Source organism: Purpureocillium lilacinum (genome assembly GCF_023168085.1).
Source record: "Purpureocillium lilacinum CBS 284.36 DNA, scaffold_5, whole genome shotgun sequence".
Lineage (NCBI taxonomy): Eukaryota > Fungi > Ascomycota > Sordariomycetes > Hypocreales > Ophiocordycipitaceae > Purpureocillium > Purpureocillium lilacinum.
The window spans coordinates 1,306,529-1,330,378 of NW_027072115.1; the positions used below are offsets into that span (position 1 = coordinate 1,306,529).

At 60.5% G+C, this 23,850-nt stretch overlaps 7 protein-coding genes across 7 annotated transcripts; 3 read left to right on the forward strand and 4 right to left on the reverse strand.

Annotated features, from left to right (window-relative positions):
• Nucleotides 1-3,351: 3,351 nt before the first annotated feature.
• On the reverse strand, nucleotides 3,352-4,612 carry PLICBS_006992 (uncharacterized protein; the record flags this gene model as incomplete). The annotated part of the gene is made up of 5 exons (XM_018320383.2): nucleotides 3,352-3,515; nucleotides 3,581-3,625; nucleotides 3,680-4,285; nucleotides 4,349-4,422; nucleotides 4,491-4,612. The coding sequence occupies 5 exons, from the start codon at nucleotides 4,610-4,612 to the stop codon at nucleotides 3,352-3,354; spliced, it is 1,011 nt and encodes a 336-aa protein (XP_018180280.1).
• Nucleotides 4,613-5,770: 1,158 nt separating this feature from the next.
• On the reverse strand, nucleotides 5,771-7,400 carry PLICBS_006993 (G2/mitotic-specific cyclin; the record flags this gene model as incomplete). Its single annotated transcript, XM_018320384.2, has 4 exons — nucleotides 5,771-5,859; nucleotides 5,911-6,049; nucleotides 6,104-7,327; nucleotides 7,395-7,400. 4 exons carry the CDS (start codon nucleotides 7,398-7,400, stop codon nucleotides 5,771-5,773), a joined length of 1,458 nt encoding a protein of 485 aa, XP_018180281.1.
• A 1,539-nt stretch (nucleotides 7,401-8,939) lies between these two features.
• PLICBS_006994 (mitochondrial 54S ribosomal protein uL2m) lies at nucleotides 8,940-10,190 on the forward strand (the record flags this gene model as incomplete). Its single annotated transcript, XM_018320385.2, has 3 exons — nucleotides 8,940-9,888; nucleotides 9,953-10,026; nucleotides 10,080-10,190. The coding sequence occupies 3 exons, from the start codon at nucleotides 8,940-8,942 to the stop codon at nucleotides 10,188-10,190; spliced, it is 1,134 nt and encodes a 377-aa protein (XP_018180282.1).
• Nucleotides 10,191-13,146: 2,956 nt separating this feature from the next.
• On the forward strand, nucleotides 13,147-14,530 carry PLICBS_006995 (uncharacterized protein; the record flags this gene model as incomplete). The annotated part of the gene is made up of 2 exons (XM_018320387.2): nucleotides 13,147-13,271; nucleotides 13,333-14,530. The coding sequence occupies 2 exons, from the start codon at nucleotides 13,147-13,149 to the stop codon at nucleotides 14,528-14,530; spliced, it is 1,323 nt and encodes a 440-aa protein (XP_018180284.2).
• Nucleotides 14,531-15,094: 564 nt separating this feature from the next.
• PLICBS_006996 (casein kinase 2 regulatory subunit) lies at nucleotides 15,095-16,226 on the reverse strand (the record flags this gene model as incomplete). Its single annotated transcript, XM_065601099.1, has 3 exons — nucleotides 15,095-15,631; nucleotides 15,853-16,098; nucleotides 16,167-16,226. The coding sequence occupies 3 exons, from the start codon at nucleotides 16,224-16,226 to the stop codon at nucleotides 15,095-15,097; spliced, it is 843 nt and encodes a 280-aa protein (XP_065457171.1).
• A 619-nt stretch (nucleotides 16,227-16,845) lies between these two features.
• On the reverse strand, nucleotides 16,846-20,237 carry PLICBS_006997 (uncharacterized protein; the record flags this gene model as incomplete). Its single annotated transcript, XM_018320388.2, has 3 exons — nucleotides 16,846-17,565; nucleotides 17,616-19,787; nucleotides 19,842-20,237. 3 exons carry the CDS (start codon nucleotides 20,235-20,237, stop codon nucleotides 16,846-16,848), a joined length of 3,288 nt encoding a protein of 1,095 aa, XP_018180285.1.
• A 1,709-nt stretch (nucleotides 20,238-21,946) lies between these two features.
• On the forward strand, nucleotides 21,947-23,840 carry PLICBS_006998 (uncharacterized protein; the record flags this gene model as incomplete). The annotated part of the gene is made up of 4 exons (XM_018320389.2): nucleotides 21,947-22,213; nucleotides 22,269-22,302; nucleotides 22,366-23,516; nucleotides 23,583-23,840. 4 exons carry the CDS (start codon nucleotides 21,947-21,949, stop codon nucleotides 23,838-23,840), a joined length of 1,710 nt encoding a protein of 569 aa, XP_018180286.2.
• Nucleotides 23,841-23,850: the final 10 nt, after the last annotated feature.

The window sequence follows — 23,850 nt, forward strand, 5'->3', positions numbered from 1 at the left end:
ACCGCATCCTGCCTGCATCGACCAGACGTCTGGACGGTCGGCCGCGCCAGGACCAAGGCGGACTCCGCCTCGACTCCGCAGCGCCCGAGACGGGCTTGGGCTGGGCGGCGCTGCTGCAGGTGTGCCGCGAGAGACCAGCCCAGCCCAGGTCGTGAGGTAGGTGGCCCTGGCTGCCTGGCGCGGGTGCCGTCGTCCCCCTCCATCCGTGCATCCATCCATCCATCCACCCATCCATCAATCAACCCTCTGCTGACCCCAGTGGGGACTGGTGGCCGCCCGCATCAGCTGGGGTTTGGGGTGGGAAGGGGGGGATGGGGGGTGGGTGAGCGCGCCCAGTTGGTGATGGTGGTGGTCATGGAGGTGGGCATCAGTGGGTACGGGCCCTGGAGCGCCAGGACGTTGAGGATCGCGCGTCCGTTTCCCACCAGCAGTTAAGTGTACCGACACAGCGATACCTTGCCCTGTCGACTGGAGCTCCAGGGTCTGGCCAAACGGTGCCAACTTCCATTACCTGCCTACCAACGGGTGGGGGACGAGGGGCTCCAATCTGGGGCATTGCGCTGGACGACAGAGGTACCGGGGCTTGGGACGGCCACGCTCGGCGGGAGCGCGGCGGTCGCACTGCAACGGCTTCCCGTCTCTTCCACGCCGCCCAAGCCACACCCCCCGGGCCGGGGGCGCTCAGGTTTCTGCACCAAACTGTTAGTTAAGCGCCAGTTCCCCCACCGTGCCGCGGCCCTAGCATGGAACCACCTTGTGATGCTCCAGCGGACGAGAGGGCTAGAACATGAAAGCTTCACAGGGCTCGCTTTCGCCTGGAGAGCGATGGATCGATTAGATCCATGGTCAACAAGCCGTCAGCGGGCAAACCGCTCGGTCGTCTGTCTCCAGCGAGGCTACGGCACGCAGCGCGCCGCCGCGCCTTCACCTGCTTACGCCCTCTGCCGCGATTTGTCCACATGCCATGCTCGTACGTACATACATACACACATGGAGGCACACCTCTCCACATACGAGTACGAAAAACCTACACTCCTCGATGTACCTACACCAAGTGCCGCGCCCGCCCGTCCAGCAGACCCCAAGCCTTGCCCGGCGTTACCCTGCCCTGCCCTGCGCGCTCTCCAGTCCAGGTCCCCCCAGTTGTTGCCGGTTTTCTCAAATCTGCCAGCAAGCCATGTGGCTTATCCTCGCGCCGCCGCCGCCGCCGCGCCCTCCCAGGAAGGGAACGACGGCCGCTTCGTCATCCGTGTAAATTTGCCCACCCAAGGAGTGACTGAGCGAGGTTAGTAGTCCCCCGCCCGATATGTACATTCATATGTACACACGGACGACGACGGCGAGGCGAGGCGCGGCGAGGCGACCAACTGAGGCGTCACGCACTCACACGCACTCGCTCGGAACTTTGGTTGCTGGCTGGCCGCCATCGATCAATCCCCGTTCCTGGCGCTCTTGGTGCCTCGGCCGTAGTCTGCCCCCTCCTCCCCCAAACGCGGTATGCCATTCGAATGATCGTGCTGTCTGGGCCAAAGCGCGGCCTCATTCGCATAGCCATGTGCAATCGTCTGTACCACATGCGTCTCCAAGATGCCTGCCATCTTACCCTTGGTTCAACTGCCACTCCCCCCCAGCGGCACGCTACGGCCGGCGTACCCGGCAGGACGGACGGGCATCAAAGTCCCGTCAACGTAGCCTCGTCCCTGACATCTCGACCCTCTTTCTCTGTCTGTCCCTGCCACGCTGCCCCTCTCCCGTCCTCGCGAAACCCTGTCGCATGGCTGCGCGTCGCATCGCAGCCTGGCCTGGCCTGATCGAAATGCGACGCGTGGGAGCCACCACCCCGGCCCCCGGCTCCCAGTTCCCAGAGCTTCCTAGGGGGGCCAGAGGGGCTTCACATGCTTGTGAACCCGCCCCAACACCAGCCCTATGGCCTACGTAATTCCCCAACAACGCCCAGATGCCCTGTCAACACTCCATGGGCTGTGCTGTTTTGTGCGTGGTTGAGAGATGCAGAGGGCTCATGTGGCTCGTCTCTGCGCGCACCCACCGACCAAGAGGCAGGTCACACAGGCGGATGCCGCGACAAGTCGTTGACATGTGCTCTCCAATTTCCAATGCCGGGCGTCGTTCCAACGCGTTCGCTCGCCCGCTTACTCACCGCTCCCATGCATTTTTCAGGTGCGGCGGGTGCAGCAGCAGCGCGATCGCCGTGTTGGACAGGATGGACGCTCTCACTGTATCGTGGCGGGGAAAGCTCTCCTTGCCTGCACACCCCCCATGCCCCCGTACGGAGTGCAGGATGCAAATACAGACGGCAAGCAACCACAGCGCCGGGAGCGCCAGAGAAACCAACGGAGTCACAGTCCCAGCGGGCTGGGTCACCTGTGTGTTATTTGCGTGACGATGTACAAGGACGCACGTTGGTTCCCTCGTGGTGGTACCCAATGGGTTGCCTATCCTGCGAGATACATTCGAAGTACATGCCTACGTAATGCTGCTCGCAACCGAGGCTGTCTGTCTGTCTTGCCTGCATGCAAGCCGCATCACGAGTCACACCGAGCAATAAAGCATGCAGATTATCATACCATCACCACAACGCATTTGTGCTCTGACATTGGCCGCAGCCCCATATGTGAGTGAGTGCCGTGCCCAGCGCCCTTTGCTTGACTTGTCGCACTCTGGCCTGCAGGGTAGGCGGGTTGATGTATCGCCCGGAACCCCATGTCGGCTGCAATGTTCGCGCCTTTAGGCGGTATCAATCGATGCCTCCAAAAGATTCATTCAATTCATCCTGCACTGCCCCCCGACCGCCCCGTACGGACAGTCGCCGATGCATGCACACACACTCACGCGTTCTCATTGCCGAGAGATTCAACCGCGTGCGGCACGTCAGATTTGAGGCAAATTCCCTGCCGTCGCTCCCGTCGTATCGTCCCCTTGCCCAGCCCGTTTCTGCCGGTACCACATTGACCCGCGCTGACGCACTAACCACCAACCGACACTCCCCAAGAATTCCCCCCAAGAGCCAAGAGGGCTCCCACCGCCACGGCACGTGTTCAGCTGGCGCCGCGATGCCACCCCAAGACCTTGTCATGTCATCCTGCATTGGCCGGTCGGAGCGCGTTCCCGGGCTGGTTGCTATTCTTGGACGACCGCCCTCCACGAAGGTGCCACAGTCGTAATGCCGCGTCCAACCCCAAAGTGTACTGCATGTTTGGCTGCGATATCTGCCCGGCGTGTCTCACGATCTCAGAGCAAGGAGTCTGCATCGACATTTCTTTGGTCCTTCTCAGCCCAGGGCTGTACCGAAATGTCTTGTCCTGACAGCTCAGCCCTTCCCGCCCCCTTGCCTCACTTGCGATCCGGATCGACACCAACGATCCTCAGCACGCCGAGATCGCTATAAGCCAGGCAGTAGCGTGTCGGCGCCCATGCGACCACCGGCGACGAGCCCGCCGTCTTAAAGGTATGCACGTGTTCGCCCGTTTCGACATGGTAGACCTCGAGGCCGCTCCCTGCGTTGTATCCGGTCAGCGTAAACTCCAGAAATAGATCAAAATGTCCCAGTGCGGAATATTACCTTCGTCGCTGCCGGCAACAATGTAGCTACCGTCAAACGTGAAACCTGGCGATACTCAGATTAGGAGGCGTAAAGGTTTGAGGTGGCGAGTTCACGTACTGATGCTCCTGACCGGCCCAGATATCCCCGACAAGGTCCGCTGGCAGATGAAGTCTTTCGTGTCCCACAACGAGATGATCGAATCCGAGCCCCCCGTCGCAAGATACCTCGCCGTCGGCTGCAGCTCTACCGTCAGACACGAAGACGTGTGCCCGTGCAGCTTAAACTCTCTCGGCTCGGGCCCGTAATTGAGCTTGAAGACGGGGTCGAACCCGGGATACGTCAGTGTCCGTGTCCGCCCGTCTCCCGTCGCCAGGAAGACCTTCTCGCCACCCCAGCAAAAGCTGATCTGATTCGTCTGCACCGGCTGCTGGTGGGATGAGACTGGCGTCGACTGCGAAGGCGAAAGAATGAAGATGACGTCGTCCCGGTTGCCCACGAGGAGCGTCTGCCCGTCGGGAGCCCACACAAGGCTGAGCGCGTCCCCGAGCCCTCGCACCTCGTTGAAGCATGCCTTGGTGCGCACGTCCCAGAACTTGACAACGCCATCGCTGCTCACGCTGCACAACTCGGCGTCTTTTGTCGGATTGAACGCCACCTTCTCAATAGAGGCGGAGTGGCCCTTGAGCTCTGTTGAGAACTTGACATGTGGCTTCTCCGGATTCCCTGCGAGATGTCAGATGCGACTCTGTCACTTCCACGGCCAGACGGTCGCCGGGACAAACTCACATACGCGCAGCGTCTTGTCTGCCGACCCGGTTGCCACGAGCGTCCCTTGCGGATTCCACGCAATAGATCGTATACTTCATCTCCCATCAGTCAGGTCGCCAGCCACACCATCGCGGTTTCTAGAGCTGGGCAGACGACATACCTGTGAGTGCCCGCGCCTCTAGACGAGCTGGGATCCGTGTACGCCTGGCTCTTCAGGTTGGAAAAGTACCCAGGGAACTTATCCTTGGGTAGGCTCTGCCTGGGCCTAAGCACCGGCGCCATCGTGGGAGCGGGAGGCGTTTGTGTGAGTTCTCGTTTTGCCAGAACCGAGTGTTGAGCAGCGTGCCTCAAACAGGACTGCCAAACTGGCCAGTTCTAAGCCTCGATGGCAGCCCGTACCAATTCGCAGTTGTCCCGAAAGAATTGAGCAGCTTTCGCGTGTGTGTCTTGCCTGGTGTCTGATTGCGTGCGTCGACCTGAGCCGTGTCATGCAGGGCAGGAAGAATAATGTGAGGTTAAGACTTGGACGTCGCAAGGCTGCCGACACTCACAAACAGGGCGAGACGTCGCTGAAAGGCTGCGGGCACAGCGCTAATCAGGGCACCAACCAAACGGGCGGCTCGTCAGCCTCGTACCCACAGGCTGCTGCCCCCACCTCGCACCGCTTCAAGCACCCTGTGAGGGTATTATGCACTGCAGCGATAATCACAGCGAGGCGCCTTTCAGTCTCGAATGGCAATGCGCTTGTATGCAATGAGTCTCATTCCTGTTCCCAATCCTGCCAGTGATCCGATCATGATATATGTACACCCCTTCGACGTCGCCTTTGCCGTTTATCCAGTAGTAGAGCCGCCAGCGGACCATAGGGAGTCTCCCTATTTTCCCAAGATGCTCAAAACCCCCTGGTCTGGCCGCGCCTCATCTGGAGACCAAAGCATACCGTTGCCCACGCTGGAGCGCAACTCCGTAGTGGCCGGCTTCTCCAGGTACCGAACCCCAAACCCCGTGCCGTACCGACCGCCTGAGCAGCCAACTCCATCCCTGCCCAACCATGTCGCCCCTCCCCTTCTCTGTCAAGGACTCCGAGCGCCATGTGTAAACGATGTGCAGAATTCCATGCTGAAATACTGGAAAAAGACGACAAATGCAGATGCGAGCTGCCAGATATCAGACGGGAATAATGTGACGGGCCGTTCCGAGTGAGGCCCGCCGATGCCCCCTGCCCTTCAACTGTTGTCGAGGGTGTCAGGCAGAAGAAAATATGCTACCCCTTCGCAGACGGTAGCGTGCAGGACAGCAGCCGTTGATGTATTATCGTCAGGGACAAGGTCGTGACGTAGCACTACTCCGGCTGGTTGTGTCCATGAAGCCGAATGCGGCAGCCATGCGTGACCGAGTTGCAGGCGAGCGTCATGACGCCTTGCTAGGACGGTGTCGTAATCATGAGATTTGATCCAGCGACAGTTCGGTATCCGTGATGCCGAAAAGCGCCGCGTTCTTCTTGGCCCACTGCCGGGCGAGAATAGAAGCTGCAAAGTGTCAGCACAAAGACACGACTTGGATCCGGTCGCGACACATACCTTTGAGGAACTTCTTGCTGGCGTACTTCTTGAAAAAGGCTTCATGAACAACCGGGCGCGCAAGATAGTCGACCATGAGCTCGACAACAGGCTCAATCTCTTCCTCGGCATAGCCGGCATAGTGTGCGAGTGTCTTGTCCTGCAGCGTCGGTGTCAGTCGGTTATTGCTGTGCCCGCAAAATATGCCACTCACCCATTCGCCTCGGTCCAGCATCAGCCGGGCCAGGTACATGGCAGCGGCCGCACAGTGGCTCGGTCGGTAGGCCATGAACCGATGGTCGAGGAGGCTAATCTCCATGAGATACTTGCCAATGGTCCGAGACTGGATGTCATAGTTGTCCGCCTTCGATACCCGGCGGAGGAAGTTCATGGGGTTGGGGTAGCTCAGGTCGTAGTTGAGGGTGCTGAGGAGAAAACGCTCAGCTTCAAGGATCTCGGCTTCGCTGAAGCCGTCGTCGGTGATGCGCTTGAAGTTCTCGACGTGAGGCGACAGGACCTCTTCGTATTTTGACGCGATGAACATGGCCGTGATGCCGACGAGCTGGAGCTTGTCCAGCTCGACAACCTTTTCGGACAGAAATCGGTCGATGATATTGACGGCGAGGAAGAGTGTCTCGGGGAGCAGGTGGAAGCGGGTGTGAACCTCTATCAGCCAGTCGACGAGGATGCCACGCGTTCTCCACTCCAGGTCGTCCTGGTGCGACATGTATTGCGGGTTGGGGATCGACTTGACCTCGAGGTCGCGGAGGTACTCGAAAATCTCATTGGCATATTCGGCAACCATCAGAGGATCATCAAGATCTTCCTGGTCCAGGTCAAGTGGCTGCTCCTCGTCGTCGTTCTCGACTGAAGCTGGTGCGGCTTTGGGCTCCTCAACCTTGGGCGGTGCCGGCTTTGCCTTTGCCTCGACTGCTTCAGCGCGAACACGCTTGCCCTCAGCGGTAGTGTGTGCCTTCTTTCGGGCGGGCTCCGCCGGCTCGACGCTGTTCTCGTCCCTGCTGACAGCTGATGACGCGACCTTTCGCTTGGGTCCAGCGATGGCTCCGGCACCAGATCCGGTTCTCTTGTTCTCCGACGCGTTGGTGGCCTTGGTGGTGAGGGCAGCGCGGCTCGCAGGGCGCGTCTTCTGGACGCCAGTGGGGTGGGCAGCCTTGGAGACCAAGCCAACCTTGCCGCTCGCCGCCTTCTTGCCCTCCGTCACGTTTGCCTTGCCGACATTGCTGACGTCGCCGAGTGCGGCGCGACTCCGTTGGGTTCCGGCATTGTTTGCGTTCACGGCCGACTTCTTCGGTTGCAGAGCGCCCTTGACGGGCATACTGGCGTCTTCGGGCTTGAGGGCAGCCGCCTTGGCGCGTGTCAAGATACGCGTCGAGTCGTTCTCGTCTGACACGACACGTCCTCGTGTGGCGGGTCGGCCCTGAGCCGGCGAGTCAGCGACGACGATGTCAAGACGAGAGGTGGAGAGCAGGAAAAGCGCGGCTTACAGGCATATTGTGAAGTCTAGCAGCGGATGTGACTAGATCATATAGTAATGCCAGCGACCGAGCTGTGGCAGGACGGGTCAGTCGAGAACGCGTCGAGAATGAACGGAGAAGAAGGACAAAAAGAGGTCGGGGATCGCGAATTAAGAAAAGGCAGTCGGTGCCGCTGAGACATTCGAATAAGACGAGGAATTCGCTGCCCTACTTACCTCTGGGTCCAGAGACAGACAGATGGGGCAGTCGTCCACAACAGCGCGATTGGAATGTTGTGACGAGAGATACGGGTATGCCGCGTCGAAAAGGCTATTGAAACGGGGTATAAGAGATTGCTCGCGACCCAATGCACAACGACGAGCGCGATGTTAGGCGGAAAGAGGTGGTATGGGGAAGCAACGTCGACGAGCAGAAGGTGTTTATGTGGGATGAGGATGGTCTGCGAGGAAGACAGGAAGTGTTTTGACTCCTTGGGGAGCGGAGCTGCAAGGAAGGAGCGTGTAGTGGGCCCGTCGCGGCTGGCGGTACGTACCTCTGCGCCTGGGGCTTGTCTTGCGTCGCGGTTCGCGAGACCGTTGGTTGCCCGGCAGAAGAGGCCAGGGCGAGGTGGGAACAAAAGAGGGACACACACACGTCAGATGCGCGTCTTTGCTGCAGGAGCGGGCTGGCTTGTGAGGAACTGAACTCGGCCGTCGACGGCAAGAGGGCGCCGCGAAAGCTTGTCGTCCGAGTGCGAAGGCCTCTTTTGGGTGCTCGTAAGGGCTGTGGCGGCGGTGCTGAGGGCCCTCCGCTGCGATAATAACAACAACAAGCGGCCAAAGCTTGCTGCTGCGGCGCGGTTCTCTGCAGTGCGACCAGTGCTGCAAGATACTCGACTATTTCGTCAACGATGTGCTCCCAGTAAACGGCGTCGTCGGGCACGGAATCCTACGAGAGGCTGGCGGGCGTCCGAGTGGGGAGGAGGGAGCTCGCCAGAAGCGTGCAGCGACTCACAACGCGAGCTGCCTGCATTTCGCGACGCAAGGTACGTACCCGCAGCGGGAGCCCGCCAATGTCAACAGTGGCAACCACGGAGCAACGGCGGTCTCATTGGCCGCCGCGCCGGTGCCTGTTGCGCGCTAGAGCTGGCGCGAGGTGATGCGGGCAGAGGGAGCGCGACTGTGGCTGATGCGTGGCTGCACCTAATCGCCGTGTGGCTGCGAGCTTGTGGCTGCGAGCTCGACCACGCTAGCTTCTCGGTTATTTCTCGGCAAAGTGTTGGCCGTCTCTCGTGGTGGAAATTTCAATGGCTGCGCGAGGGACATCATCGCCAGCACGACGACGACCCAGGGTTCTCGCCGGCGACCTTTGAGGATCACCACGCGCCGGACAGCGGTGTTTCGCCCGAGGAAGCTTTCTGCTACTCCTCGGCTTCTACGTCGGCTCGGCTCCAACCCAATGTCCGCCTGCTGACGAGCAGATAAAACCTTGGCTTCAGGAGCGACGCCCACTTTGACTCGATCGATCAGCTAGACTTTTGCGCCAGCAATTGTCGCCCAGTCAACAACCTTCAGCATGTTGCAGCCACGGCTCTCCTTGGCGGCGGTGCGCAGAAGCTTCCAGCTCCTCGCGGTCAGCCAGCCTGCCCTGCGCACATACTCGTCTCGGAGCTCTAGGGCCGCGCCCGACAGCAGCGAGAGCCGCACCAACTCAATCGAAAGCACAGGCTCGCAATCGGTCATTCTGCGGACGTACAAGCCGCGGACGCCGGGTGTGCGACATCTCCGCCGCCCCATCAACGACCATCTCTGGAAAGGACGTCCCTTCCTGCCCCTTACGATCCCAAAGAAGGGCCAGGCCAAGGGTGGACGCAATGTCTACGGAAGGATCACAGTACGGCATCGTGGCGGAGGTGCGAAGCGGAGAATACGCACTGTTGATTTCGAGCGATGGAGACCGGGCCCGCATCTCGTCGAGCGCATCGAGTACGATCCCGGCCGCAGCGCACACATCGCCCTCGTCACGGAGCAAGCGACCAGCCGCAAGTCCTACATCGTCGCGGCCGAGGGGCTGAGGGCCGGCGATGTGGTGCACAGCTACAGATCGGGCATTCCCCAGGACCTCCTGGACAGCATGGGCGGCATCATCGACCCCGGTATCTTGGCAGCGAAGACGGCATTCCGCGGCAACTGCCTGCCGATGCACATGATCCCCGTGGGCACGCAGGTCTTCTGCGTCGGGTCTGCGGCGAAGCGCGGTGCGGTGTTCTGCCGCAGCGCCGGAACCTCGGCAACCGTGGTCAACAAGAACGAAGAGACCAAGGACGATGGCACCAAGATCATGACGGGCAAGTACGTCGAGGTGCGGCTACAGAGTGGCGAGGTGCGGCGGGTGAGCAAGAATGCGTGCGCAACCATCGGCGTCGCCAGCAACATCCACCACCACTACAGGCAGCTGGGCAAGGCTGGTCGCAGCCGATGGCTGGGCATCCGGCCAACAGTCCGTGGTGTCGCCATGAACAAAGGTACGTCTCTCTCGATGGTTTTGAATCTGGTTCTCCTTGCGGCCATGACTAATGTTTGATGCAGTTGACCATCCTCACGGTGGTGGCCGAGGCAAGTCCAAGAGTAACCGTCACCCTGTGACACCTTGGGGCCGACCTGTAAGTCAAGTATCGTGAAGCAAGATCTTGTACGGAGCTGACACGCGGGACAGACCAAGAGCGGCTACAAGACGCGCCGGACGCACAACGTCAACAAGTGGGTTGTGACGCCACGACCTCGCAACCACGGCAAGCGGAGAGATAAGAGGTCGTCCAAGGAGTAAGGAAGCGATCACGACATTTCACGCGTGATCTGTGCGGAGGCATTAGCCCTCGATGATGCTTAACGGCGGCGCGGGAGCATTTCCTGTACACTACAATGTGCCACTGTACCATATGTGAGATACATACAGCCGGAGCGGTGATGAGAACGGATACTACATATTGCGCAACTTATGACGCTACACGCGTGCCGACGTCTCACCATATTCATGGAACAGTGAGGCACGGACTCGGTCGGTATCGTACTCTGGCCGGCCACATATCGCATTCGAAGAGCTGCTCGTGATATTCCGCCGTGCCCGAGACAAATTGACGATGGGCACGGCACCTGCGTCTGCTAGCGCGGACACGACGGTGAACCGGGCGTGGTTTCTTCACTGCCACAGCGACCTACCGCGGGCCCGACCTCGCACGCGCCCCGAATCGGCGGAACGAGTACGCTTTTGGTGACGGCGCGCCCGGCTGTGCGCGCAGCGCCGGCGGCGGGATAATATGACGGGGGGCTGTGGCGAAGGCCGCGTCATTTTTATGTGTCTGCGAAGGGCTTTGAGGGATCGCGGGGGCCATCGAAGGGGATCGATGGAGGTGATGCGCTGCGCTGATTAGAAGACCGCATGTGATGGCGTCAGTGAAGGGCGGACGAGTCCGCTCCGTCCGAAAGACCGTCCCGCCCAGGTGCGATGCATTGTGCTTCAATGCCTTAATACAGGCTCCATGGATCGAGTCGGGTGCCCCAGGACAGGCCCGCGGCCGCCGACAGGGGGTGGGCCCGGTGGCTGTGAGCTTAAATTTTGGCGGTGTCGCCGGGGGGTTTCCACGCGCCGGGATCCATGCGTGCCAATTTGAGGCAAAAGCTAGGAGCTTGCAGCGCCAAGCAGGCATGGCAGGGCAATTCGACGGCCCCAGGGTAGACCGCCTATTCTCGCGTTGGTAATTCGGTTGGACTATTAGGTTGTCACCGGCCCAAGGACCGGACATTAGGTCATCGTACATTGTGCGAAGTGATAGCAGTAGTAGCTTGGGCACAGCCTTGATGGTTCTTGGTCCGTGGATGCCAGGTTACTTCGGCAAGATGCCGAGAATACTTCATGTGAGCGAGAGTTGCGTGCGGTCGCACGACGGCAGTGGACGAACCGAACCGAACCGCCAAGGTTGACCTGATGACGGGCGCGGCGCGACGGGTCAGACGATGTGGAATCCGGGCGCTCTTGGCTGATGCGCGTTCCCGCGAATCTTAAACTTTCAGCCCTCCGCGGCGGATCGCACAAATCGCTTCTTCAACGTCGGCCGTGGCAGGTATGTAGATTTATGTATGTATGCGCCGCATTTGGCCTCCGTTTCGTTGCCCCCCCGTCAGCTGATCCTCCGGCGATGTCCAGAGACGGAACCCATGCTTGGTAGCACAGCAGCGTTGAGGCACCGAAAGGACGGCATGGTTGGTGATTGACCGACGGGAGCGAGCGCCTCCCGCCCCCAAGAGGTGCCGCTACGTCATTGGCGGCAGCGAGTTGCTGACAAGGAGCAACAATGGCCACACGATCTGCTTCCGAATCTGGCGCATCTTATGGTCCTTGCCGCCGCGCGCCTGTGCGCGCTCTCTCTCGCTGGGGCGCAGGACAGAAAAGACACAGCACGCGCAGATGCGGGCGGGCGCCTCGTCAATGCCACAGTGACGGTAGTGTAGCGGGCTGTGACTGCCGTGTGCCGAATTAAGTGCCCAGAAAAGCAAGAACATTGCGCCTGTGCCTGCGCCCTGCACCTGCAACACCGCGCCTCACTCACACTGTGACGGCAAGTCCATCCCGAGCGACGAGCTTCTGAGACAATGTCCACGTCACGCGTGAGAGAAATAGCTGCAGCGTCCGCCGCAGCCAGGGCCCGCCCCGTGGCCCGCCTGCGCACGGGCGAGGACCGACATGCAGGCAGCTCTGCAAACAAAGCAGTGAGTCCAGTCCGGTACTGCGCCGTAGCTATGGCGCCTACCTATCATCGCTTCCAAGGTTGTCATTCAACTCCCCGCGTATTCCAAGGTTGTCCTTGTGCCCTCCCCAGGGATCGTCCGCCCGCCTGCCCCTCCCTGCCCGCCCGTCCGTCAGCTTTTTGTACCAACCTAGCAGCGACCCATGGGCCCTCCCGAGCGATACGCCCGCCCGTAGTCGCCTGCGGTGCGGTGCGGTGCGTGCCTGCGCCTCGTCAAAGTCTCTGCCCTTACCGCTTCGAGTTCGACCATGCCGCCAGCAACTCGTTGCGAGCCCTGCGCCCTCCGTCGGCCTCCTCACAGAGCCCGCCTGCCCACCGAGGCGAGCCCCAAATTGACAAATGAAGGCCCCAGTTCGGCGGCAATCCAAACAGCTTCGCCCCCCTCCTCGCCAACCCCCCCGGGCCAAGCATTGCGGATCGCATCCCTTTTTTCTTGACACAAGCCACCGCTCCACCTGCTGGGCCGGCTATCCAGGGGACACCGTGTGTCTCGACACCGTCCGATGTCGTCTCCTGCCCTGGCCCGTATAAGACTGTCGGGGGATCCCCCCTCCCGCTCCGGCCGCCCAACTGCCGTTGCCCGGGGTTTGAATGTTGGTTCATGATCAAATCGACGTCCACGGTCCTCCTCCTCCTCCGCGAACTCTTCCCCGAAACACACAAGCGCCGGCGCCCACCATCAGCGACGCGGCGATCCATCCACACAGGACCGCGCCGGCCTGAAACCTTGCCTTAGTGTCCGCACCGACTCGCGCCCACCTCGAGCTTCGTCATCACGCGCCAGCCGCCCTTGCCCTCAGACCACCCTCTCGTTTCGTCGCGGCTACCAGAAAACCTTCAGGAAAGGTACTTCAGGGTCGCGTCGCCCGCGCCTCGACTCCCGTCGCCTCTGTCCGCATCCCGTCTTCGCGGTAACGAATGTCCACGTACCAAAAAATGGCCCATTCAGGGTCGTCCTCGCTGGGGCGACAGTTCTCAATGCGTCTCCTGGCCTCGTATGCCCTCGACTGGATCATTCTGGTTGTCATTGTCATCGTCGGTGGCTTCCTCGGACGCATCACCCCCAACATGAGACCCTTTGCTCTTGACGACCCCGACATCTCGTGAGTCCTCAAGCCGAATCTCCATCATGTCACTGCGCTGACGAGCAACTTTCCTATACAGGTTCCCCTTCACCGAAAAGGAAACGGTCCCGACCTGGCTCCTCGTCATCCTCTGCGCCCTCGTGCCCGTCGTCATCATTTTCATCGTCTCCATCCTGCTCATTCCCGGCGGTACCGTGCCCAAGAACACGCCACAGAGCCTGATATGGAAGCGCAAGCTATGGGAGCTCCACGTTGGCTGGCTCGGGCTGCTCATGGCCGTCGGCTCCGCCTTCTTCTTCATCTCCGGCATCAAGAACATGTGTGGCAAGCCGCGACCCGATCTGCTCTCGCGCTGCCAGCCCGACCTTGCCAACCTTCCCAAGTATCGAGTCGGCGGCTTCAACGGACAGCCAACCGCCAATCTCCTCTACTCTGGCGACATTTGCAAGCAAACCGACAAGCACAAGCTTGACGATGGCTTCCGAAGCTACCCCAGCGGCCACTCTGCTGCTTCGGCGGCTGGCCTCATCTATCTCTCGCTCTTCCTCGCCAGCAAATTCTCCGTCACGATCCCGTTCGTCGTCCCCAACTGGGGTTCCTTCACCGACGCCTCCATGCACGTTGCCTTCCCCTCCCGACATCAATCCCAGGGCGGCGCGTACGAGCCCTCTCGCTCACGAAACGGTGGGCCAAACTTCTCAGCGCCCTCGTCGCCTGTCAAGACGAGCACCGGAGGCCGCAACGCGCAACACAACGCCAAGCTCCAGTCACTCCGCCGACAGGCCGCGGCGCCACCCGTCTACCTCCTTGCCATCACCCTCGTGCCCTTCTGCCTCGCCATCTTTATCGCGGCGTCTCGCTGGTTCGATTTCCGCCACCACGGCTTTGACATTCTTTTTGGCTTTCTGATTGGCATCATCACTGCCATTTACAGTTTCCGATATTACCACATGCCGATCATGGCCGGTGCTGGCTGGGCCTGGGGCCCTCGCAGCTCCGATAGGGCGTTCTGGGCAGGCGTAGGTCGGCTGGGCTACGTCGGCACCAAGGACGACTTCGACAGCCGGGTAGACCGCGCCGACCTGGGCGAGTCTGGCGATGTCGACCCGTATTCTTCCCACGGCCCGGCTGCCATGAGCGGCATGAACTATCGCGCAAATCAGTATGGTGCAACGCCAGCGCCGCCCGCGCCGGGTGCGCAACACGGTGGCCCTTATGAGAGTGTTGAGATGAACGACATGCCATACCCGTCACAGACGGTTGGGCGGGGTGTGTAAGGGCGAGTGCCATGGAGTCGCGAGTATATATGCCACTGTATTTACTGCTTACCGACCGGGTCTTGGATCATTCTATCTAGGTATGGAAAATGAGGGCCGACTTTGAATAGCTACCCGTACGTATTGGCTAGTAGAGGCGGCGCGCCATGTATGAGCTACGCAACGACGTTCTGGTTGATGTGTAACAGTTGCCAACGGTGATTTGACTGCCCGCAGCACAATTCCAGATGTAGACTCTGTCTGGTAGTCATAGGGAAGGATCATCGATCGGTATTGTTCATGTTCGATTCGGCTGCAACCGCCCGATTGCTTCATTAGACAAGGCTTTAACGTTTCCGCTGCTATTTAGTTTCTCCATTCCCAACGCCGGCCCACCCCTTGTAAGGCATCCGATTGTTCGACCAGATATATGACAGAAAGAAAAGAAAAGAACAAGATAAGTCAGGACCACTGCCTTCTTTCTATCTCGCTTCGCCGCATCTCCTCACCTTCGTCAAACAAGGACACTCTTTGGTCATCCCGCAGTGCACACGGGAAGGGACTTCGTCGTCGTCGGAGCGTCGCTCACAGCTGTTGGGCCTCGGCGGGCGGCGCGGCGACGACCCGACCGCCGCCGCCGCCAACACCGCCAGCACCGCCTCCCCCGTCGACACCCTCAAACTCGACGTCGACATCGTCGTCCACGTCATCCTCGTCGTCGTCGTCCTCCGCGCCGCTCTCGTCGCGGAAGCCCGTCTCGATCTCGAGGCGGCGCAGACGGCGGCGCATCTCGTCGCGGCGGGCGTTTTGCCAGCGGACGAGGGCGGCGGCAGCGTGCACCTTGAAGCCGTAGACGCGAGGCACGTAGCGCTCGGCGCTCTTGGGCGGGATGAGGGCCGGGTAGACCTGGAAGATGATGTTGTGGAACGAGGTGCCGAAGTAGGCGCCGTCGATGGAGGCGTGCCGCGACGACTTGGGGTTGTACATGTCCTCGCAGCGCGCGCAGTAGAGCTTGACGGGCTTGACGTTGGGGATGTCGGAGAGGCCCATGGGCAGGAGGGGGTGCGAGTGGCAGTTGACACGCGGGCACTTGCCGAACTCGGCCTTTTTGTACTTGTCGAGCTGCGAAGCCAGATGTCAGCGCGGGTTCCGTTCCCGAATTCCCTTTCCATTGCTTCCGTTGTGAAACCCCTCTTAGTCCTCAGCCCTTGTGTATCCTGCTTCCGATGGGAGGGGAGATGGCGGGGGCGGGGACCGGAGAGAGGGGCGTTCCTCCACAAGAGCTCGGAAGGGGAAGCAAAACCCAAACAAACCAGGACAAACAAGAGACGAGATTCCCTTACCATCTTGGTCAGTCCACGGGTCGTCACAATGTAACGCGCGTGCACCAGGCCGTACAGGTGCCGGGCGGACTTCTCAATCGTCTCGCGCATCTCGTCGTCGCAGTCGAGGTCGAACACGTCGGTAACCAGATCCAGCGCATATTGGTAGTACTGCACCTCGGTGTTGAGGCCCGTCAGGTTGAAGCGGTCCGTGATGTAGTCCTCGTCGATTTCGCAAAAGTACTCGTTGCCGCGCGCCGATATGAACTGCCAACCCGCCCCGTCAGCAACGCCCGCCGCCCGTTCCGGTGTGCGGAGATTTTTTGGCCACTCACCCAGTCGCGCCAGTAGCTCGTGTAGTCGCTATCCGACTCGCTCACGTAGTCGTCCATCATGGCGTCGGCAACCCGTCGTCGCTTGCCGGGGGACGAGGGGAAGAGACCGAGGAGGAGGACGACGTGGAGGGGGAACGCTCTGTCGTAGGAGGCGCGCCGTGGAGGGAGGAGAAGAGGAGGAGGGGGGCCAGGCTCGTCAGCGAGCGACCATGACCAACGGCGAGGCGATGACGATGTGCGCCCGGACCGATGACGGGAGTGCGGTGGGCGGTTAGCAATGCTTGGGCTGTCGTGGTTTTTTGATGCCTCTCGGACGGAGGGCCTGCGCGGATGCGGATGCGGATGCGGTGGTTGTGGTGGTGGGTGGTGGGGTTGAAGCAATAACGTGACTAGCGGGCGGCTCGCCTGGCTGGCGGCTGCCAGCGTCAACTGGATCAATCAGTGCTGTGCGCCAGCCGCCAGCGCTTCCGCTTCCCCTTTGGGCAGACTGGTCGGGCACAACTAACACCGGACCACACATACGAGGCTCAACCAGTGCATCGGCAGGCTGGCCGACTGAATTCTATAGACTTCCCGCTCGCTACATTTGGTACACTTGGCTGCCTTTGCCACCCCATTTACATCACATGTCTAACGCCAATGTCTGCACTTTGTTACGGGTCGTGGCCCGCCAGTCCCCTCACAGCAACCCAGAACTGTTCAGCGGGCTGACCGTCGACGCGATGCTCGACGCATCGCTTGCCGAGCGCACGTCCGACTCGGTGTCATCGTCCCCGCTGCCACGGCGATTCCGACCGTTCGCCCTCATCCGCGACGGCGGAATCTCTAACCGGCTCACTATCTGCTCTTCGTCTCGCCTCAACACCACATTCACCATGTCCATGGCCTCCTTGAGCACCTCTCCCGTCTCGTCCATTGCCGCCAAGAAACGCGCGAGCTCCTTGCACAGCTCCCAGTCTCCCTCCTGAATCGCCCGGGACAAGACACGAACTGACTGTTCCGTCGACGACTCCAGCTCCTCGAGAGTGTGTAGAATGATGAGATAACCGCCCGCCGTCTTCAAGGATCCACGCTGCAGCGACTCCTCAAAGAGCTCCTGCGGGGGCGGTAGGTAGGCGAACAACGTCTTCCATTGCGAGACTTCGGTCTTGCGTGTGCACTGCAGTACGACATCAAGGTAGTCTCCAGATGATGACAGCAGGGACAACACTCGTGGCAAGACGGCGTCCTCGGGCTTGGGCGATGTTTCCGACTCCTCATCCAGAACGCGGTGGAGAAGGATCTCGAGTCCGTGAGAGAAATACTCGAGGTCTTGGTACTGCTCCGACAGCGTTGCTGCGTCGACCGTCCTGTTCTGCCGCAGATAGTATCGCAAGATATCGGGGAGCACGAGATGTGTCTGGAACAGCGTTAGCGCATCGACCGAGTCCATCATCGACCGAAACTTACCCTGATTGCAAAGTGGAAAAAGGAAAACGTCACGTCTCGCCGCTGCACGAGATCCGACTCAACGCCCAAGATGATGCCCTTTTCCAGTAAAATCGACAGCGGATAAAAGTCCACAGGTATAGACACCGGCATCGGCAAATCTTTGCCACCGTCGCTGGGTGCAGCTTCGAGCACCTCCTTCATGCTGGTCCATGCCTTGACCTCCAAGCCGTCGAATACCCACAGCGAATCTCGCAAAGCCGCAGGCCGGTGGCTGAGGGGCGTGCCTTTCGATGGTCTTGACATGTTCAGTAGTGGTTGATCTCTCATACTCGCATGGTACTCTACATTCTGCGCGATTATGCGCATGTCGTATTTTAGTTGGCCTTCGTCGTTGAGCGAAGGCGTCAGTAGCACCAGCTTCCCGTCGACGAGGAAGATGACGGATGCCACGGCCACATCCTGAGACGGATCGCCGTCCACCAGCTGGCTCTCGGGCAGGATCCAGCTCAGCCCGCGTACTCTGGCCGGTGATCGGACTATGCCATGGAAAGCAATCTGTCCAACCTGGACCAGCCGCACCGAGTCTGCCCAAGGTGTGAAAATGAAATGATACAGCAGATTCTCGTACGTGTACACGAGCAGGGAATCGTCGCCAGAGGTGGTCACAAGGACGACAGGGGCGGGGATCTGGTGCGTGTACAGCACGTGCGAAGAGTCGAGCGCTGTCTCGCGCGAGTAGAGCCGAATTTCGTACGTCCTGTTGCTCTCCACAGCGGCGACGAGAATGTGCTGGTACCAACACATGCCGCCTCTCACCTGAAATTCGTTCTCCATCTCCTCATTGACGAACGTCTTCCAGCGTCCGCTGTTGACGCTGTAGTGGGCAAGTCCCCGGCGGCCGGCGACTGCAACGTAACGGCCATCGGGAGAGATGACGGTCTGGCGAATGGGCCACTGATTCAAGAGATAAGTCGGCGGCACCTTGGCGGTGTGCCACAGGAATGGCTCTGCAGAAATGCTTGTGAGGTCGGGCAGGTCATAGCCTCGGTATACCATGACTGCTGTCGGAGTCTGCAAGACGGTCCGGAAAACGTTGGCCTCGTTGTAGCAACCGGTGACGGCGCTTTTGGCCATTTCGAGGCTCCAGACAGCCTCGTGAGGCGGACCAACGAGCAGCATCTCAGAGCCACCGCCGATCCACGACGCACCTGTGACGCCCTTGAGCCACTGTTCGCCGTTCCCGTCTGCGATGGACTCATCTACGCCGAAGCTGTGGCTTCCGAGCTTGCCGAACATGCTCCAGACTGCCCATCCCTTCTCAAAGCCGGCAAAGAGGCAGTATCCGTCGGGGGAGTAGCTCAGACTTGTGAAGGCGCCGGTCGCGGACACCGAGACGGGCATTTGCTGGGCGTGAGAGAGCGCAATGTTGCCCGCATAGTCTCTGACCGAGTAGACTTGTATGGTGCCGTCAGCGCAGCCGACAGCAATCAAAGAGAACCGCGCGTTTATGACAGCCTTGACCGCGTGCCCGCCTGGGCTCTGCGGTACATGGAAGCAATGGCCTTTGAAGAGGCGCTTGGATTCTGTGTCGTCGGAGTTGTCGCCATCTGAACGCGCCTGCTGCCGCTGTACGGCATATGCCCGACCGTCGTTGGTGATCCACGTCGCCAGGTTCATGGGCCGGTCGTGCGTCATCTCAACGATGGACACCTTCTTCTCGACCCACCCCATCCGGCTCATGATTTCGGTGCGGGTCTGGCTTCCGGTGCTGTCGGGAGTCCATCGGATGCACTGGACCGCGGCGGGTTTCCTCGTTGCGACCACGAGCTCGTCATCTAGCGCCAGAGCGCTTTCGATGCCCGCGTCGACCTTGATGACCATGCGAAACCGGACGCTGACATCGCGGACACCCGATCCTTCCCCGGGTCCCCAGAGGAACTGGTCTGGCCGCAGACCGATTTGTCCGCCAATGAGGCTCTGTTTTCGGCGCTGTACATGGTGGTGGTTCGGGAAATGTGGTTTGTACACGCACGACTCGCCGTCGGTCGCGATCGAGTAGGTGATGAGGTAGCCCTGGTCGGTTCTAACAACCAAGATGGCGGCATCGGGTCGGAGGAGGAGGTCGACGTTCCTGCCGTACAGTGCGAGGGAGGAGTCGGACCGGACGACGACGGCGAGGACAACGGCAGGCTAAGGGGAGTCAGCGAGGCGGGCAATCGCCTGGGGAGGCACGAGAGACGGGACCTTTGTCTGCCAGACGGTGATGGACGTGGCCGTGATTACAGCAAACAGGTGGCCGGCACGGGCAACGCGAAGAGCGAGCACGGGGTCCTTGAGCGGCACCATGTCCGCCCCAGAAACGCCCGTCCCCGTCAAGGCGCTGTTCATGGGATTGTCATCGTGCTCGACGGATTGGACGGCGGGCGTGGCGGGTGTGATGGGTGTCGGCGGGGGGTGTATCTCGATGTCGTCGTGGGCGGCAGCGGACCGCGACGGGGCGTCAGACGCCGGAGGAGGAGAAGACGTGGCCGACCTGAGCGGGCTCGGGGGGAGGCCATCGTTGGAGACGAACAGGTTCAAGCCGGGCGTTCGGCTGCTGCTTGTGGCATAGACGCGCGGAGTGCCGATGGGCCAATACATGGCTACTCGCTTGCGAAAATGTCCCCGAGATGCGCCGCTTCAGTCATCCCCATGCACGGCGCAGAGACACTGTGCAGCTGCCGGCAGCATTGGCGCCTGTCAATGGCAAGACCGAGGGCTGTGTTGCCGGTGCTCGCCGCGACGCCTTGCGTTGTCGATGGAAATCGCTATTGTCGAGTGTTGAGGCACTGAGAGTTGAGGGGGCCTGCCGAATCGGTCCGTGGGGCGTTGGAGCTCCCCAGTTTGGAGCTCGAGGCTGGATTACATAATCGGATATACTCGGTCGGCGACGCGGCCGCAGCCAGGAGCATCATCTGTCTCGGAAGTACAGAGTACACAGCATCGATGCTGGGCGACTACCACTTATACAGAGAGTGGCAGCAGGAGCTCGAGTTGAAGCGTCGTGTGTCGTTGGAACGCAGGTGTGCTCAGACGGTGCGGCTTCCTGCATGCTTGGACCTTGAGCTCGCCGCCCCACCGAGGGCCTCACCGAGCGTGGTCAAGAAGCACCGAGGGCAGAACGGGCGCTCATGTCCCGGCCGGCTTGCGACTCCGGGTGGAGCTCCGTTGCCGTGAGACAACTCGTGTCCATATTCGAGACCCGTTCTGGTTCATGCCAGCTCGAGTCGTACGTACGGGCGTGACCGTGAGACCATGGTGGCACGGTGCTGGATGAGAGGTTCTCCGGATAATGTCCTAATTGAGAGCTAGTGGTGGAGCACCGGCCGGCCGTGGGGCGCTGTCTGCTTGTGCGGCCCGGTGCAACAGCTTGCGGTTGGCGACGCCGAGCAGATTGGGTGAAAGAGACGTGTTGGAAGAGGACTGCAAGGGACGCAATAGCCAAGAGGCGTCCCAGCCCGTGAACTGCCGCACCACATCGCTCAACAAGGCGTCGTCTCTGTCCGTCTTGCCGACGAACCCTCCCATCACCTGGCCGCGCCGGAGCGGGCGAGTGCTGTCATCTGCGGGTCCGTGTCGCCCAGGGCGCGCCCGCCGCTCCTTGTACGTAAGTGCGGGTGCGGGGCGCCGTCGGGCCTGTCGACGGTGCGCCCCCCCGGATCCATGGATCTTGTGACCCCGTTGGCGTTCGGCGCGCGCATTGCCCCAAATCGGACGCTGATAGGGCCCTGGCGCGCCTGGCGTCTCCCTCGAGCTGCTGGAATTGGCCTGCTACTTCGTGGGGTTATTACGGCTACGATCGGTGTCCCGCCGACGCCGGAGTGGGAGCCCACTCGTCACCGCTTCCAAGGGCTGCAGATAAGGCAAAGTATTGGAGAGAACAGTACTGTGGTGTTAGTGAATGTACGGCATCTGCTGGCCATCCTTATCGCGGGGTGACTGGTCCCCTGCCTCCCCCCCGTCACTTACAAGGTGCATGTACTTGCCGGATGCGCCTTCCGGGCCACCACCTTCTTCGGAGCCCCTACCTACAACCTACATCAATCTCCTTGTACCACTTCCACACCTTGCAACTCTAACACCACACACCACGATTCTTCTTCTCTCTCAACATCGTGCTCAGCTCAGCTTCGCCTTCATTTCCACCTGGCACCACGCGGCTTACAGTGAAGCTACCTGCATCAGGGAATAAGCGTATGTCCCGTGTTGGTGCCCGCGCACACATATAGACGGCGGCGCGAGGGCCCTTCAGCTGCCAGTGCGCACTCTTATAAGTCGCAATCGCCTCGACAGCGCTTGCTCCCTTCGCCATGCTGCCAGCCACGCAGGCGGCTTGTCTCCGAAACGCTGCACGTCGTGCGGCCGCGCAAACAGCAGCCCTATGCCAGGCCCGTCGCATCCACAACAAGTCTCATGGCCTCTTTAACGCCGAGGCGGCCCCAGTCGCCCGTGACGCACGCCTTGATAAGGGCCAGCGCACCTCCGCCGTAGATGACATCCTGGCCCGAAGAGCCAAGGCCGGCAAGCTGGTAGCCGGCATTGCCGCTGCTTCGGATAGTGACATGTTTAAAGGCTCGGTAAGCCGTTCGCCCATGCCCCTCCTCGGCGAGCCGGACGCTGACTGCTCTACAGCAAGAGGGAAAGCCCAAGGCCAAGCGCTGGGACTGTATGTGATTTGGGCCCTTACCCCTTGCCCCCGCAGGCGCCGATGAAGACTAACACCAGATAGCCCACCTGAGCCATGAGAGCATCGAAAGGAAACCGTGCACCCTCAAGCAGGCTGCGAAGCACCTAAAAAAACCTGGCCTCATCTCCCTCGGAGGTGGCCTTCCGTCCAGCGAGGTCTTCCCTTTTGCTGAGCTCAGCATGAAAGTCCCTACTGCCCCAAACTTCTCGGAGAAAGAAACCCTTGAGCATGGCAAGACGGTCACCATCGGCAAATACGACGTGAGGGACCGCGATGGTGTCTATGATCTCTCCATTGCCCTCAACTATGGCCAGTCCACCGGCTCTGCCCAGATGATTCGTTTCCTCACAGAGCACACCGAGATTGTGTGCAAGCCGCCCTACGCGGACTGGCGGGTGTGCCAGACCATCGGCAGCACGGGTGCCTTGGAGCAGGCCTTGCGCATGTTTTGTGACAAGGACCGCGGCGACTCCGTCCTCACCGAGGAGTTCAGTTTCTCTACGGCACTGGAAACCATTGCGCCACTCGGCGTCAAGGTGTTTGGCGCTGCCATTGATGAACAGGGATTGATACCGGAAGCCATGGACGATCTTCTCACCAACTGGGACGCAAAGTCCCGCGGCGCGAGGAAGCCTCACGTCCTTTATACTGTTCCGTCGGGTCAGAATCCCACGGGTGCCACGCAAGGCGCAGAGAGGAGGCAGGCCATCTATCGCCTTTGTCAAAAGCACGACATCTTCATCATTGAGGACGAGCCCTACTATTTCCTCCAGATGCAACCCTACACCGGGCGTGATCAGCCGGATGTGCCTCCTCCCAAGAACGTCGAGGAGTTTGTCTCGTCGTTGATCCCTTCTCTGGTCAGCATCGACGTTGATGGCCGAGTTATGCGCATGGACTCGTTCTCCAAGGTTTTGGTGCCTGGCTCTCGCCTGGGCTGGGTGGTCGCCTCCGAGCAGATCATCGAGCGATACCAGCGGCACGCCGAGGTTGCCAGCCAGGGCCCCGCCGGGTTCTCCCAAGTCATCCTGTACAAGCTGCTCGACGAGACGTGGGGACACGAGGGCTATCTGCAGTGGCTGATGAACCTGCGCCTGGAGTACACGAAGAAGCGCAACGCCCTCTTGGCTGCTTGCGAGGATAACCTGCCACGCGACATTGTGAGCTGGGTTCCACCCGCCGCGGGCATGTTTGTAAGTCGCAACCCAGTCTTGCCAACTCCATATCTGGGGGATATCCAGCTAACTGATGTGTTCCAGATGTGGCTCAAGGTCGATTACTCTCAGCACCCGCAGGCCGGCACGCGATCGCTGGAGGAGGTTGAAGAGGAGATTTTCAACTCGTGCATCGACAGCGGTGTACTGGTCGCGAGGGGCTCGTGGTTCCTGGCCGAGAAGGACAAGCCCCTGCCAGGACTCTACTTCCGCACGACGTATGCCATGGCGACGCCCGACGCGATGAATGAGGCAATCAAGAGATTCGGCAAGGCGGTGCGGGACAGTTTTGGAAAGAAATAGGGGGCTCGCT